The sequence below is a fragment of the Bufo bufo genome, chromosome 4 (genome assembly GCF_905171765.1).
Source record: "Bufo bufo chromosome 4, aBufBuf1.1, whole genome shotgun sequence".
NCBI classification, from domain to species: Eukaryota; Metazoa; Chordata; class Amphibia; order Anura; family Bufonidae; genus Bufo; species Bufo bufo.
This window is the reverse complement of record NC_053392.1, coordinates 617,360,857-617,375,629: the sequence shown is the minus strand read 5'-3', so window position 1 is coordinate 617,375,629 and position 14,773 is coordinate 617,360,857. Positions and strand designations below refer to the sequence as shown.

Genomic DNA, 14,773 nt, shown 5'->3' with positions numbered 1-14,773 from the left:
GTCCCGGCCACCGGAGAAGAGTCCTGGTTATTCAGGAATTCTTGCTCTCCCCGCCCACCTGCTGATGATTGACAGTCTTGTACCTAGAAGAGAACTGCCAGTCATCAGCAGATGGACGGGGAGAGCAGGAGATCTTCTCAGGTAGATCTGACTCTTTTCGAGGCCTGAGCTGCAATGATTATGATGCTGGTTCTCGGCAACCACTTACTTTTAGCTCATGAGTGACACAGCGCTGAGATCAGCTTTTCTGTCACTAATTTATGCTGCCCTCAGTGAGATCAGCATAAAGTTGATGACAGGTTCCTTTTAAGGGACCAAGAGGTGAGGTGGGAGATATAGGTGTGACAGGGGTCTGCATTAATTCAGGGATCTGATATAAATTTCGGTCTTCATTTAGGGACTGAATACATTTTTATGCCAATTTGGGGTCTGTATAAGTATGGGATGTGTACAAATTTTGGGGTCTGATTTGCAGTCTGTATTTTTTTAGGATCTGTCTGGAGGTATGTATTAGTTTTGGGGTTGACCAATCATGTAAAATATATATTTTTTTAATTGATTAGAATGTCATAAAATAATAAAAGTAGTGACACATTTATGATTCCGATGCTGCAAAAATAAATCTGCCAGGGAGCGACCCATAGTAATAGTGCTCCCAAAAATCCCACCAATATAATTCTCTCCCACAGTACCCTTTGTAGTAATAGTGCCCAAAAGGTAAATGTCCACCATTGTGCTCCAGAAGTAATAATACCCCCACAGTGCCCATACTAGTAATTATGTTCCCCCAATAACCAGAAAGCTCAGCGGCTCAACCTCTCACCGTATAAAAAAAGGTGCTCGCCTACAAGTCCCACCCTAAGGACCAAAGTGAAAACGTGAATAACAAAAGCAAAGAAGGGGCACGCTCAAAAGGGCTCACTTGAAAGAACAATGATGCCCAATTTATTTAACCTAAAAACATATCCCCTAAAATAAAATGTACATAAAATGCAGGCTATAAACAGATATATGACCTCTATATAGATAGGAATGAGTCCCGTATATCAATGCACCCGTCCCAGGGTGATTCCTATAGCATGTATGCCGGCTGTATACCGTTGAAATAAGGCCCGTGCTGATCAATAGACAAGATGGTCCATATATGCCGGTTATATGGCACTAGGAATATGGCACGTGTGTCAGTATACCGCAGCTAGATGTAAATCAATGGACATACAGCACATGTACGGGTGTGATGGTAAAAGCTGTGTAGCTCTTGCCAATGACTTCTGATCGTTCACAGTTAATATATGCGGCAATATTCACAGTTGGTAGCACAGCCAAAAGTCACCTGGTACATTCACAATGCCATAATAGGTGCTCCCCAGGAGCTGGGTCTTACCCGTCTTTACTGCCTCTTTTGCAGCGCTGATTCCAGGCGGCCGCACACCAGCGGCGTCCCACGTGGTGTGCTAGACCTCAGCATGGCGTCCCACGTGACCTCAGTGGCCACTGAAGAAGAGGTACAGCAAGGGGTGTGGCTAACTGCCGGCATGAGCGCACGCACTTGAGAGCGGCTCCGTTCCCTGTACTAAATCCTGACTAATCCTGCCAAGCTGCCTACTTCAAATTTTGAGTGGCAAGTGCAGAGGAGAAGGAGGAAGCCCAGACAGCACGATATGGGTCCCAGCAAGGCACAGTCCGCGGCTGAAAAGCTCAAGGAGTATGCCCGCCAGGAAAATCAACATGGAGCCGCGGCTCCCGCCACTCCACGTGCAGGCCGCGCAGCAGATGGAGCCTGAAGATGCTGGGGAACCTGAGATCACATTGAAAGTGGTATCAGAACAGCTCCTAACAGCAATCTCCTCCTGCCAGTCCTCCCTCACATGCAAAATCGAGGAGGTGCGGGTGGACTTGGGCCTGCTGAGGCAGGACGTAATTCAACTGAGGGAGAGAGTAAAGCAGACGGAGGATCGTGTGTCGGCACTGGAGGATTATACTAGACTGCTGGACTCGAGAATACAGGAGGTTGAGCGATCTGTTGGGCTGTGGCGGCAGAAGTGTGACGACCTTGAGAATCGGGCCCGGCGCAACAATGTGAGGATCCTGGGCTTACCTGAAAGAGCGGAAGGGCGAGATCCTGTCAACTTCTTGGAGGTATGGTTTAAGGCTCAATTCCCCGAAGCCGCATTCTCTGCGGCATACGCAGTTGAAAGGGCGCACAGGGTCCCTGCCAGACCACCTCCCCCGGGAGCCCCGCCGAGGCCTTTGCTAGCCCGCCTGCTCAATTGGAGGGACCGGGACTTAATCCTCAGCCAAGCGAGGAGTAAGGGAGCGCTGATGCATGATAATGCCAACGTATCACTATACCCGGACTTTTCTGCGGATTTGCAAAAGAAGAGGGCCACCTTCGTTTCAGTTCAGCCACCAGTACGGGCTCAATACCCTTTTCTTCCCGTACCGGTCCCCGAATACATTGCCTCGAAACTAACACTATAATGTATGCACTGGATGTATATTTAGAGAGGTTAGTTATTCACATGTTATGTTATGTGTTTCTTATGTTATTGAAGGCATGGTCATCTCAGTACTTTGAACGGGTTGGGGACGAGAGACGTTTACTTACGATACGGAGGGATCCCCTCCTTTTTCCCAGAAAGATTCTGTATTATACTGGGGGAAACCCTATGTTTAGATTATGGGGTCTCTAGTAGTGATGTCCTGGAATGTGAGAGGCTTGGGGGCTCCGAATAAGAGAATTGCGTTTTTTTCGCATACAAGACGATATAGCCCTCACATTCTAGGACTTCAAGAAACTCACTTGACAGTTGACATTGGGCACAGAATCTTTAAACAGTGGGTGCAATGGTCCCTACAGACATACGGTACCTCGCACTCTAGAGGAGCGGCCATTTTGGTTCGTAAGGGTCTCATATGGGAACCGCAGCAATCAATCGCAGACCCTGAAGGTCAATATCTGTTGGTGTAAGGATTCATTAATCATGTACCTTATGTTATTAATAACCTATATAATCCCCCTCCGGCTAGGGTCTCACTTCTTCAGACAACATTGGGATTCGCGGCGCAATATCCTTCGGCCCGGCTACTCTGCATGGGGGACCTTAATATGGTTATGCAGGAGGAGCTAGACAGACATCGCGCACCTGGGTTGAGGGTGGCTGAGATCCCTCCGGTTACCACACTATTTAGAATTGCTGCAGAGATGGGATGGCTGGATCTGTGGAGACTTAGAAACCCGCAGCTAAGGGAATACTCCTGTTTTACCCCCGCTAGAGGAGCGCTATCGAGAATTGACTATATTCTGAGCAATGCTGCAGGATATACGGATCTGATTGATATTAATTATGAGCCGCGGGGACCTTCGGACCATGCTCCGGTTGTGGCACGTTTGAATATTCCTGGGGCCGACTCTAGAGGGGGGGAAAATGAGAATTCACCCTTTCTGGCTTACTCTTCTGACCCAGAATGATAGAATTCCTGACCAGCTGCGGGTTTTCTTGGATATGCAAGGTGATGAGACAGAGAGCTTGCTACTGTGGGACACTCTGAAAGCCTACCTGAGGGGCTGCTTAAAGTCCTCCATCTCTTATGTGAAAAGGGATACAGCTAGACAGGAACTAGATTTGCACGCCAAATGTAGAGAAGCCGAGGCCTCTTTCTGTTCAGACCCCACGGAAGCGAATAGAAGAGAATGGATGGCTAAGGGCAGGTCCTACATGCTGCATCTCAAAGAAAAAAGTGAGCGCAGAATATTCTTCATGAAGCAACAGTCGTTTGAATCTGGAGATAGAGCGGGTAAACTCCTAGCTCATATTGCTAGAGCCAACCAACAGTCCCCCCCAGTATTACGCATACTAAACCCTGAAGGGCAACTGGTGGAATCTGTGGATGGAATACTAGATGGTTTCAAACGCTTCTATCAATCACTGTATATCTCCGCAGCGCATTACACTGAAGGGGAGTTGAGCGATTATATTGCCGAGGTGACTCATCCTAGACTTAGTACGGTGGATAAAAACTTACTAGATAAGGATATATCTTTAGAAGAAATCCAGCTTGCTATTCATGATCTCCCTGCGGGAAAGGCGCCAGGCCCAGATGGGATCCCTGTAGAAGTTTATTCTAGATACAGTGAGATTCTAAGCCCCCAACTCCTTAAATTATATTTAGCGTCGCATCAGCGACATCAACTGCCCGAAACTTTATATGATGCTACTATTGTAGTAATACTAAAACCAGATAAGGACCCGAATGAATGTGGCTCCTTTAGGCCAATCTCATTGTTAAATTTAGATTACAAGATTTTGACTAGGCTATTGGCCTCCCGCTTGAACAAAGTGATAACTTCTATAGTACATCAGGATCAAGCTGGAATTATACCGGGTAGGACTACCTCTGACAATATCAGAAGAGCGCAGGTCATGGCACAGATAGGGGTGGCAGAAGGGAGAAGGTGGGCCCTGGCGTCTCTTGATACGGCCAAGGCCTTCGATTCTGTAAAGTGGCCTTTCCTTCTGCGGATCTTAAGGGAATTTGGATTTGGCACAAAGTTTATGAGATGGGTTGAAATCTTGTATCAAAGACCTAAAGCTAATATACTAGTTAATGGCAGCCAGTCTGACTCATTTACGCTCCACAGAGGCACCAGACAGGGTTGCCCCCTCTCCCCATTATTGTTTGCGGTGGTGATAGAACACTTAGCTCTGCGTATTAGACAGGATGAGTCCTTTATGGGGATCTCTAAAAGACATAGAGAAGAGAAAATAGGCTTATATGCGGATGATCTCCTCCTGTTTATGGATGAGCCCGAGCGGACTCTTCCGAGCGCAATTGATGTGATCGAGAAGTTTGGAACATACTCGGGCCTGCACATAAATTGGACGAAATCGGCTATTATGCCTCTCTGGGTACATAATTGGCCGGAGAGTTTTCACAACTTGCCAGTAGTGGACCACTTTAAATATCTTGGTATTGTACTCACAAGGGACCCTCACGTGTCGGTGGCAAGAAATATAGACCCTATAGAATCTTTGTTTATTGATAAAGTCAAGACATGGAAGTCCTTACCACTTTCGGTGATGGGAGATTGAACTTAGTCAAAATGATACTACTCCCAAAGGGTCTGTACCTCCTGTCACACGCATGCGCTCCGGTCTCTAAGGCCTTCTTTGACAGACTGCATTCATTAACGACGATTTTTGTCTGGGGTAAGGCCAGGAGGAAGCTCTCCTTGAGAGTGCTGCAAAGATCTAGGCTCCAAGGAGGGGCGGCCTTGCCTGATTTTTTCCTATATTACCTAGCTGGTCAGCTGAAATATATTGCGGCATGGGTGAAACAGGGGTATTGGCTGAAGGAGTATCTTAATCTGTCTACCCTGTGGCCTGTGTTGGAGTCCCCGGGTTTAGTTCCTGGAAGACTACTCCCTGTTCATAAGTTAGCTAACCAATTATGGAAGGCGGCCAAACTCAACTCATATAAAGATTTACCTGACGCTGTTCCACTCTGGGATAATCCCATGTTTCCGCACTTAGTAAACCTGGAGGGATCGACGATTTGGAAAGGGTGTGGTATTTTGTCACTGGAAGTATTGTATGATGGGGGAGTATTGAGGTCTCTGCAGCAATTACAGGAGAAGTTTGAGATTCCCCATACTCTCTTTTATAGGTACCTTCAGTTGAGGCACGCCCTAGGTGCCCAGTTTAGTGGGGGGAGACGTAGCATTTCCAAATATCCCTTGATAGGAGTGTTAAGATCCCAGGGACCTAAGGGTATCATATCTATACTATACACACAACTGCTAGGTGATCGTATGATACTTCAACCACTGGAGGTGGAGGCAAAATGGAAAACTTCCATTCCTACACTTGATGCTGAAGAATGGGAGGAGGCTCTGCTGGTGCCCACTAAGGTTTCCCCATCGGTGAACAATAGATGAACTCAACTTTTCATATTGCATAGAAGCTACCTATCCCCTCTCAGATTGTATAAAATGGGGAGATTGCCTAGCAGCAGATGTCACAGGTGCCAGGAGGAGAGAGATGATTTTTGGCATTTGATATGGAGCTGCAGTTATTTGCAGGTCTTTTGGGGAAGAATTGTGGAGATTCTGTCAACAATGGTATCTGCCCCGATAACGGTCTGTCCTAAAATATGTATTCTAGGAGTGCTAGATGAGGAGCTGTGGACGCATCATCAGAGAATATTTTTAGGGGAGACCCTGTTTTTGACAGAAAGGCGATAGCACTAAGATGGATGGCGGACAGGTCCCCTACAGTCAACCAGTGGAAAGCATTAGTAAATCATGCTATGTCTATGGAAAAAGTGGTTTACACATAGGAAGTGCCCGCAGAAATTCCAAAAGGTATGGGGGGGAGCAATGCTCCTCATCTCAGTCCTTGCATCATACGCATCTGCATTCTGTGAGGGGGGGGACCCTGATGGCAATACCCCACTGATTGATGCCCTGTAAGGCTGTAATTGGTGTCTGAATAATATGTTATAGCACTAACCTGTCTGTTGATTTTATTTGATAGATTTTTGGGTGGGAAGCCGCCTTTCTGTGACATGTCCTTGTATAATTTGCTGAGAAGCCAGTGACTCCCCTGCGCGGGTTGTGACTGCTTCATGATGTCATGATTCATGCCTGTTGTTAATCTTCAATAAAACGAGTAAAAAAAAAAAAGAAGAGGTACAGCACCTCGAAACGCGTCTGGCGTGAGGAGTGAGCGTTGCACTGAATATCTGCAATAAGAAAAGAAGATAAAGGAGAATCAGCTTTGTCCGGATTCTGAGCAAGCGGTCGCCTATTAGTGACGTCATCTAAGCTTTACCCGGTCTCTACTATAGAGTGAAAGTGCGCACTCCTTTTAGACTGTCATCAGCTGATTCCGCAGATTTCTACAGAACCTGTTATGTTACACACTGATACACGTAGAGCGAGGGGGTCGTACAGAGTTGAGCGGGTGTCAGCAGTAAGTTTGTGTTGATGTCGCTGGTTATTTTGCTCTTCTGTCATAAGAACTACCCCTTAAGAACGGATCCTGTCTTTTGAGCATCCTCCTTCACACGGTCAGCATTTGGTCAGTAATCCATCAGTATTGCTAAGGCCAAAAAAAACTGATGTGGATCCAAAACAGAGATGACACGTGAACGGAATATTTGCATGTCTTCTGTGTTTCACTCCTGCTTTTGGCTACCAAATCATGAACCAATCCTGATGCAAAATAGGGACCATGTGATACAAGCCTGACAGCTGCTCCAAAGACGGGATCCGTTGTGTGTCTAATTTTTTTGTCCTTCTGACAGATGAGAAGAAGGGTAAAATAAATGATGATGTCAATAAGGCCAAACAGGGAAAATAGAGGCCACGTCATAGAGTGGTGAGGAGACAACACAGTGGCCAGGTCACAGAGTGGGGAGGTGGAGGGCACAAGCAGTGGCGGTAACAGCACAAGATGGTGGGTGGCAGTAGGAGCACATGGCAGCAGGTGTGTGGCATCAGGCGGGTGGCAGCATCAAAATAGTGGCTGAAGCAGGTCGTGGAGGAGGAGAGGTGAAGCAGGTGATAAAGTTTGGGTGTGGCACGAGAATTATTTAGCCTGATGCATCAGGCACTGGTGTGTGGAAATCCTGGCTGATCCACGCCTGATTCATGTTCACAAAGGTCAGTCTCTCCACATTTTGGGTGAAAAGGCGAGTTCTCCTTAGGATAACTATGGCCTCGGCCACACTAAACAGCCGCTCTGATGCCACACTAAGTGCAGTCCAAGAATGCCACCACCAGCTGGTTCAGGTTCTGCTCCATGTCTTACTGCTGCTGGTGGGTGGTTTCTTCAGTAGGTGGGTGAAGAAAACTGCTCATCAGAGACTCTTGACTTAAGTTGCTGCTGATGGAGCTGGTACTGCTCCTGCCCCCCCCCCCGAAGCCATAGCAGTGAAACGTGAGCACAGAGAGCCCTGCCGGTCAGACCTTCGTGAGGATGGGTGATGGCATACATAAGCAGCGGCCAACTTACTACATAGGATGTCTCGATAGTAGTTCCGTTTATTCTCTCTCAGCGGGTGAAAAAAAGGCGCCCATTTGGACCGGTAGCGAGGGTCTAACATGGTGGAGAGACAGTAGTCTCTCGCACTGCGCCACCAATGATAATGACAGCGCGCTGCGATTAGCGGCAGTTAACCCCTCAGGTGCGGCATCTGAGGGGTTAATTGCCGCTGATCGCAGCGCCCTGTCAGAGGCAGGTTGCCGGCAATGTGTTTCTGCCACCGCCAGCATTTGTAATGTATTAAACATTAGTTATCATTGGTGGCGCAGTGGCCACAGCCGCTCCCCTCCTCCGTCTCTCTGCGCTCCCATCGGAGGCAGCGGCAGCAGCACAGGAGGGAGGGAGAGAGACTGCTTCCTTTTTCCCTGTGCTGCTGAGAGCAGCGCGATCCATATTTTCTGATACTGGGCAAATGTTGCCCCAACCACAGATGCCCCCCCCCCCTTCCAGCGGATTAATCCTCCTGCAGGCGCATACCAGCGAACCGGGAAATCATGTCTAGTTGCAGGAATTTCAAAAGACAGAGGATCAACAGAGATCCTCTGCCTTTTGATAACATCTTCGCTAAGGCCGGAGATGTTTTGCATTACAAAGACAGGGGAACAAAGGGCTCCGCCCTTGTATGCCATGTACCTCCGGCGCCAGAGATGCACGGTCCATGGACACCAGGGTTGGTGCGGTGACGTCATATCGCTGCGCCAAGTCACGTGCGCGCCTGCAGCGTGGGAGGCTCGGGAGCAAGCGCCGCTGGGTTTAAATAATCGATCAATGGGAGGACAAAGGAAGGAAGGACAGAGATGGACCGAGCAGCCCCATTAAAGGAGGGGAGTTGAGCCCTGCAGCCCGCTACAAGCAAGGATTATCCCCTACAACGAGCAATAACCCCTGGATGGCTGAGTATCCCCAACCCTATACCACCAACGTATTTAACCCCTGCATTACACCACCAAGGCATTAACCCTTTATTCCCTCATGCCATACCCCGGTATCATTAACCCCTGATAATATTACCCCAGTCAAACATTCCTACAATATTAACCCACTGCTACCAATCCTTTATACCCCTGTCATTAACCCCTGCCCCAACAATCCCCGATTTGCTGCATATATCCCTGGCCGGCACCGTATTAACCCTTGCAGTGCCAATCCCTGTAGCCCACAGCTACATCCCTGCCTATACCCCTGGCATCGTATTAACTTTTGCAGTGCCATTACCCCTGTAACCCTTTATACCCCATAGAGACAGTGTGTAGCCAGGTGGGTGGGTGCTGCTATTTATGTGTGTGTATGTAAGTGTATTTTTAGATAGTTTGTGGGGTGGATTGTGTTGTGTTAGTGTAGTTTAGTTGTATTGTAGTGTTTGTCTATATGTATATATATATATATTAATAACCAGTGATATAAATATATATAGATATAGCGTAAATAATTGACTGTAGACGTGTTATTGTTTTAATAAATATTTTATTGTTCAGACACAGTTTATAGTCCTTTTGTCGCCGCCATAATAATCCGACGCACGTAGTTCAGAAAATAGGTAGGGCAACCAGATAGTTAGTATTTAAAGTATAAATAGGCTCAACAAATGACTCACACCTATTTATTAATAATTAATATTCCCTTTAACAGGTACTGTCACACTAGCGTTTAAGTTTTCCGGTATTGAGTTCCATCATAGGGGCTCAATACTGGGGAAAAAAAAACGCTTCAGTTTTGTCCCCGTTCATTGTCAATGGGGAGAAAACTGAACAGAATGCTCCAAAATGCATTCCGTTCCGTTTAGTTGCGTTTCCAAAAAGGAGAGCAAACCGCAACATGTAGTATTTTGCTTTTCATCCTGGGAATATGGATCCCGAGGACGGATCAGTTTTCTGCCACAATAGAAAACGGATCCGTCCTCCATTGACTTTCAATGGAGTTCAAAATGGATCCCTCTTGGCAATGTTAAAGATAATACAACCGGATCCGTTAATAACGGATGCAGACGGTTGTATTATCAGTAACGGAAGCGTTTTTGCTGGACCCTGCCGGGAAAGTAGCCTGAGAGCTAATTTTTTGCGGGACGAACTGTAGTTTTTATTGATACCATTTTGTGGTATGTTTTTTTCCCATTACACCATTCGCAGTAAGGGATCAATATTTTTTAGCTTTAAATAGAGGTGTTATCGGATGCAATGATGTCTATATTTTTGATTATTTTTTAGAATTTTTTAGATTTTTTGTAATTTAAAAAAGCATTTTTTTTAAACTTTTTTTTGGCCCCCAACATGCAATCATTAGATATTAAGTATTGGAACTTTAGCCATTACAGAATACAAAGATCAGTATATGTCAATACATGCTGCCACCCGCATTGGAATATACATGTAATATTGTGCTTCCTTGGTATTTAAGTCGTGGGCGTAAAAGTCCCACGTCAATGCTATTGCTATTGTTCTTACCACCTGATACTTGTACCATTGTAACGTGCCTTATATCGCAAATATGATCTGCTACTATGATTTGTAACCCCCTTTCTTTGAAAAATTAATAAAAAGAATAAAAAAAAAAAGGAATATACAAGTAATAGTCCTAAAAGCCTTCTACAGCCTCTGGCCTATTACTGCTATGGGACGCCTTCCCTGATTTCAGCCAGGGAAAAGTGTTCCTGCCCAAAAAGCTCGTGCTTCTGGGGTTTTTACCTCTCAGACGCCGCGGTCACATTTGAACACAGCATCTGAGGGGATTAATGTCTGTGAACGGCATTATCACTGATCACAGACATTAGCCCCGTATGTCTGCTGTATGGAACTGCAAGCACCCGGCGGCTCAGGCACTTGTTCCGGAGCAGACACCATCTTTAGAGACCCAACATCCGCCATACATGTATGGCGGATGTCAGGAAATGGTTAAAAGGGGACCGTTTAGGGGCCATTTTTCTGCTGACAAGTTCCATTTAATTACAATTAATACAATCTTTTATGACACCAGAAACCATTTACAAACAACAATAACATGAAATACAGAGTACAGTATACTCCACTGCTGCTGGGGGAGGTCAGTAGAAAGCTCCATTACATCAGTCTGTAGAGGATTTGTAGAAACCTCAGCTTCACCTACCTGATGATCCAGTGGGATATTTGGTTTCTCCTCTGGACAGTCCTGGGAATACTGAGGACTGGGACATCTCTCTGGTGGATTTCTCTGACTGGATCCATCTGTAGGAAAAACACACAGTGACTGAATACATTGTCTATATCCAATGATGAGTGAATCTGTGATGGTGGCCGGTCCGTGGCTGCTCACATCTCCTTGTTCCATGAAGGCCGTTGGAGCGCTTACCCAACTCCCTGCTCCGGTGGTCCATACCTGTTGGCATTTCATTGTTCTGTCCACAGCGTGCTGATCTGTGGCCAGCTCTTGGCCTGCAGAGGCTTTGTCCGCCTGTAGGACATGTGGTTCTTCTGTTTCTTAAAGGGCCAGCATGTGTGGCCCTAATCCGTCCACTCTATGGCTAGCCTCCCTGGGATATTTAAGGCATCCTCCCCTGTGGAATGGTGCCTGAGTAAGAGGTTCTAGTTGCTAGTTTCCTACCAAGGAGATCCACTCTTGAGTTCAGTTACACATTTAGGCCGCTTTCAGATGAGCGAGTGTGACGCTGAGGACTCACATCGCAGCACCCGTCCTGAACTTCCAGCACTGCCAGGGTCGCATAGCATTATATTGATTTATGATGCTTTGTAACCCTTAGAGGTCTGGAATGTATTGGATAACACTCACATAATGCTGTCAGTGTTATCCAATACGTTCCAGAACTGTAAGGCCCCTTTCACACAGGCGAGTTTTCCGCGCGGGTGCAATATGTGAGGTGAACGCATTGCACCCGCACTGAATCCCGACCCATTCATTTCTATTGGGCTGTGCACATGAGCAGTGATTTTCACGCATCACTTGTGCGTTCCGTGAAAATCGCAGCATGCTCCTCTTTTAGTTTTTCACGTAACGCAGGCCCCATAGAAATGAATGGGGTTGCGTGAAAATCGCAAGCATCCGCAAGCAAGTGCGGATGCGGTGCGATTTTCACGCACGGTTGCTAGGAGACGATAGGGATGGGGACCCGATCATTATTATTTTCCCTTATAACATGGTTATAAGGGAAAATAATAGCATTCTGAATACAGAATGCATAGTACAATAGTGCTGGAGGGGTTTAAAATAAAATAAAATAATGTAACTCCCCTTAATCCAATTGTTCGCGCAGCCGGCTTCTCTTCTGTCTTATTTTGTGAGGAATAGGACCTTTGATGACGTCACTACGGTCATCACATGGTCCGTCACATGATCTATCACCATGGTAAAAGATCATGTGATGAGCGTAGTGACGTCATCAAAGGTCCTATTCCTCACAAAATAAGACAGAAGAGATGTCGGCTGCGCGAACAAGTGGATTAAGGGGAGTTACATTATTTATTTTATTTTTTAAACCCCTCCAGCGCTATTTTACTATGCATTCTGTATTCAGAATGCTATTATTTTCCCTTATCACCATGTTATAAGGGAAAATAATACAATCTACACAACCTTGAACCCAAACCTGAACTTCTGTGAAGAAGTTCGGGTCTGGGTACCACATTCAGTTTTTTATCACGCGCGTGCAAAACGAACTGCACCCGCGCAATAAAAACTGAACAATGGAACGCAATAGCAGTCAAAACTGCCTGCAATTGCGTACCTACTCACGCAGGTTTGCCGCAATGCACCGGGACGCATCCGGACACGCTCGTCTGCAAGGGGCCTAAGCGTTACATAGCGTCATAAATCAGTATAATGCGACCCCGGCAGTGCTGGGAGGTCAGGACGGGTGCTGCGCTGCGAGTCCGGAGCGTAACACTTGATCGTCTGAGAGCGGCCTCACCTCTGCCTGTTAACTGGATTTATTGCTTATTGCTGCCTGACCTGACCTCTGCCTGTTCCTAGTATTAACCCTGTGCTGCCTACTCTGATCCTTGCACTGTTTACTGCATTGCGCAAACGCTCCCTGTCTTTGCTTGTCTTGTGGCTGATCCCTTGGGGCTTTTCATTGGTATCTCTTGATCCCGGTGGGTCAGCAGCCACTGAACAGAGACTACTTCCAAAGGTCGTGGCCTGGTGGTTCCCCTGCAGTGATGTCCATATGGATTAAAGGGTAAGGACTGGAGGGGGTAATCTAGCTGCTCCTTTAGCAGTAGCCCCAGCCAAATCTGTGGCACAGCACATCTACATCCGCACTTTGATTCAAAACTGTTCTCCCCTCTACAGTCATGGAAGGTCTCCTCTTACCCGGTGATATGAGGGACTGGTGATTCTCCATCATGGCGTCCTTGTACAGATCCTTATGTTCTTCTAAATACTCCCACTCCTCTATGGAGAAATAGACAGCGACATCCTGACACCTTATAGGAACCTGACAACACAAGGATACAGTCATTACCAGACCCCTCCCTTGGCGTTATTGTATAATGTCCCAGCATTCCCAGCAGCGCTCACCTCTCCGCTCAGCAGCTCAGTGATCCTGGTGGTAAGTTCTAGGATCTTCTGCTCATGTATCAGGGAATGAGGTGGAGGCTCGGTGATGGGGCACTGGGTCCTGCTCCATCCTCCTGACACACGGGGTGTCACACACTCACCAGACGACTTCTTCACTACCTTGTAATCCTGTGTATGGGGAGACGCCGATCACTACAGAGATTCTAAGAATCCTTCACCTTTCTAGACATTTCCTTGTTTTATTACTAGAGATAAGAGTGATGTCATCATGTGAGATTCTCACCTCTCCAGTTATCAAGGAGACGATCTCTAGGGTGAGGTCTAATATCCTTGCAGCCATGTGGTCTCTGTCCTTGTACAGATCCTTGTGTTCTTCTAGATACTCCCACTCCTCCATGAAGAAATAGACAGCGACATCCTGACACCTTAGAGGAACCTGACAACACAAGGACACAGTCATTACCAGACCCCTCCCTTGGCGTTATTGTATAATGTCCCAGCAGCGCTCACCTCTCCGCTCAGCAGCTCAGTGATCCTGGTGGTAAGTTCTAGGATCTTCTGCTCATGTATCAGGGAATGAGGTGGAGGCTCGGTGATGGGGCTCTGGGTCCTGCTCCATCCTCCTGACACACGGGGTGTCACACACTCACCAGACGACTTCTTCAATACCTTGTAATCCTGTGTATGGGGAGACGCCGATCACTACAGAGATTCTAAGAGTCCTTCACCTTTCCAGACATTTCCCTGTGAGACTCTCACCTCTCCAGTTATCAAGGAGATGATCTCCAGGGTGAGATCTAATATCCTTGCAGCCATGTGGTCTCTGTCCTTCTCCATCCTTGGTGTGTCCTTGATGGAAAGGACCATTGGCTCTAAAAAGAAGAGAGTCCTGCACCTAAGAAACCTGAGGGAAAGAAGGAGGAATGTGAGCAAAATCACATCTTACATGAACTAATGTGTCTCACAAATTAGGAATGACAAAACTCTATCAATATTGTACAACGGAGGTGACTTAGCTATTGAGGTGTCTTAGACATACCAGACTGGTGACCATAATAAATCAGTCAGCCGGCCTCCTGCTATACAGTGAATACAGTGTTACACAGGATACACATCGCAGTCTACCACATACAGCAGACGGTTCTTATCTTATTTTTACTGTAAATGTCTTTATTAATGGGACGACTGATAGGAAGTTCACAGATACTTGATTTGACATG

At 46.7% G+C, this 14,773-nt stretch overlaps 1 protein-coding gene across 1 annotated transcript in view; it reads right to left on the bottom strand.

Annotated features, from left to right (window-relative positions):
* The window catches only part of LOC120999701 (zinc finger protein OZF-like), a 479,279-nt gene extending 465,177 nt beyond the window's left edge, over window positions 1-14,102 (bottom strand). Inside the window, exons 1-3 of the mRNA XM_040430722.1 lie at window positions 14,064-14,102; window positions 13,347-13,470; window positions 11,148-11,245 (exon numbers count right to left, since the gene is read on the bottom strand). Of these exons, the coding sequence (XP_040286656.1) occupies window positions 11,148-11,245; window positions 13,347-13,380 (132 nt within the window). The 5' untranslated portion in view covers window positions 13,381-13,470; window positions 14,064-14,102. The remainder of the gene's footprint in view (window positions 1-11,147; window positions 11,246-13,346; window positions 13,471-14,063) is intronic.
* Window positions 14,103-14,773: the final 671 nt, after the last annotated feature.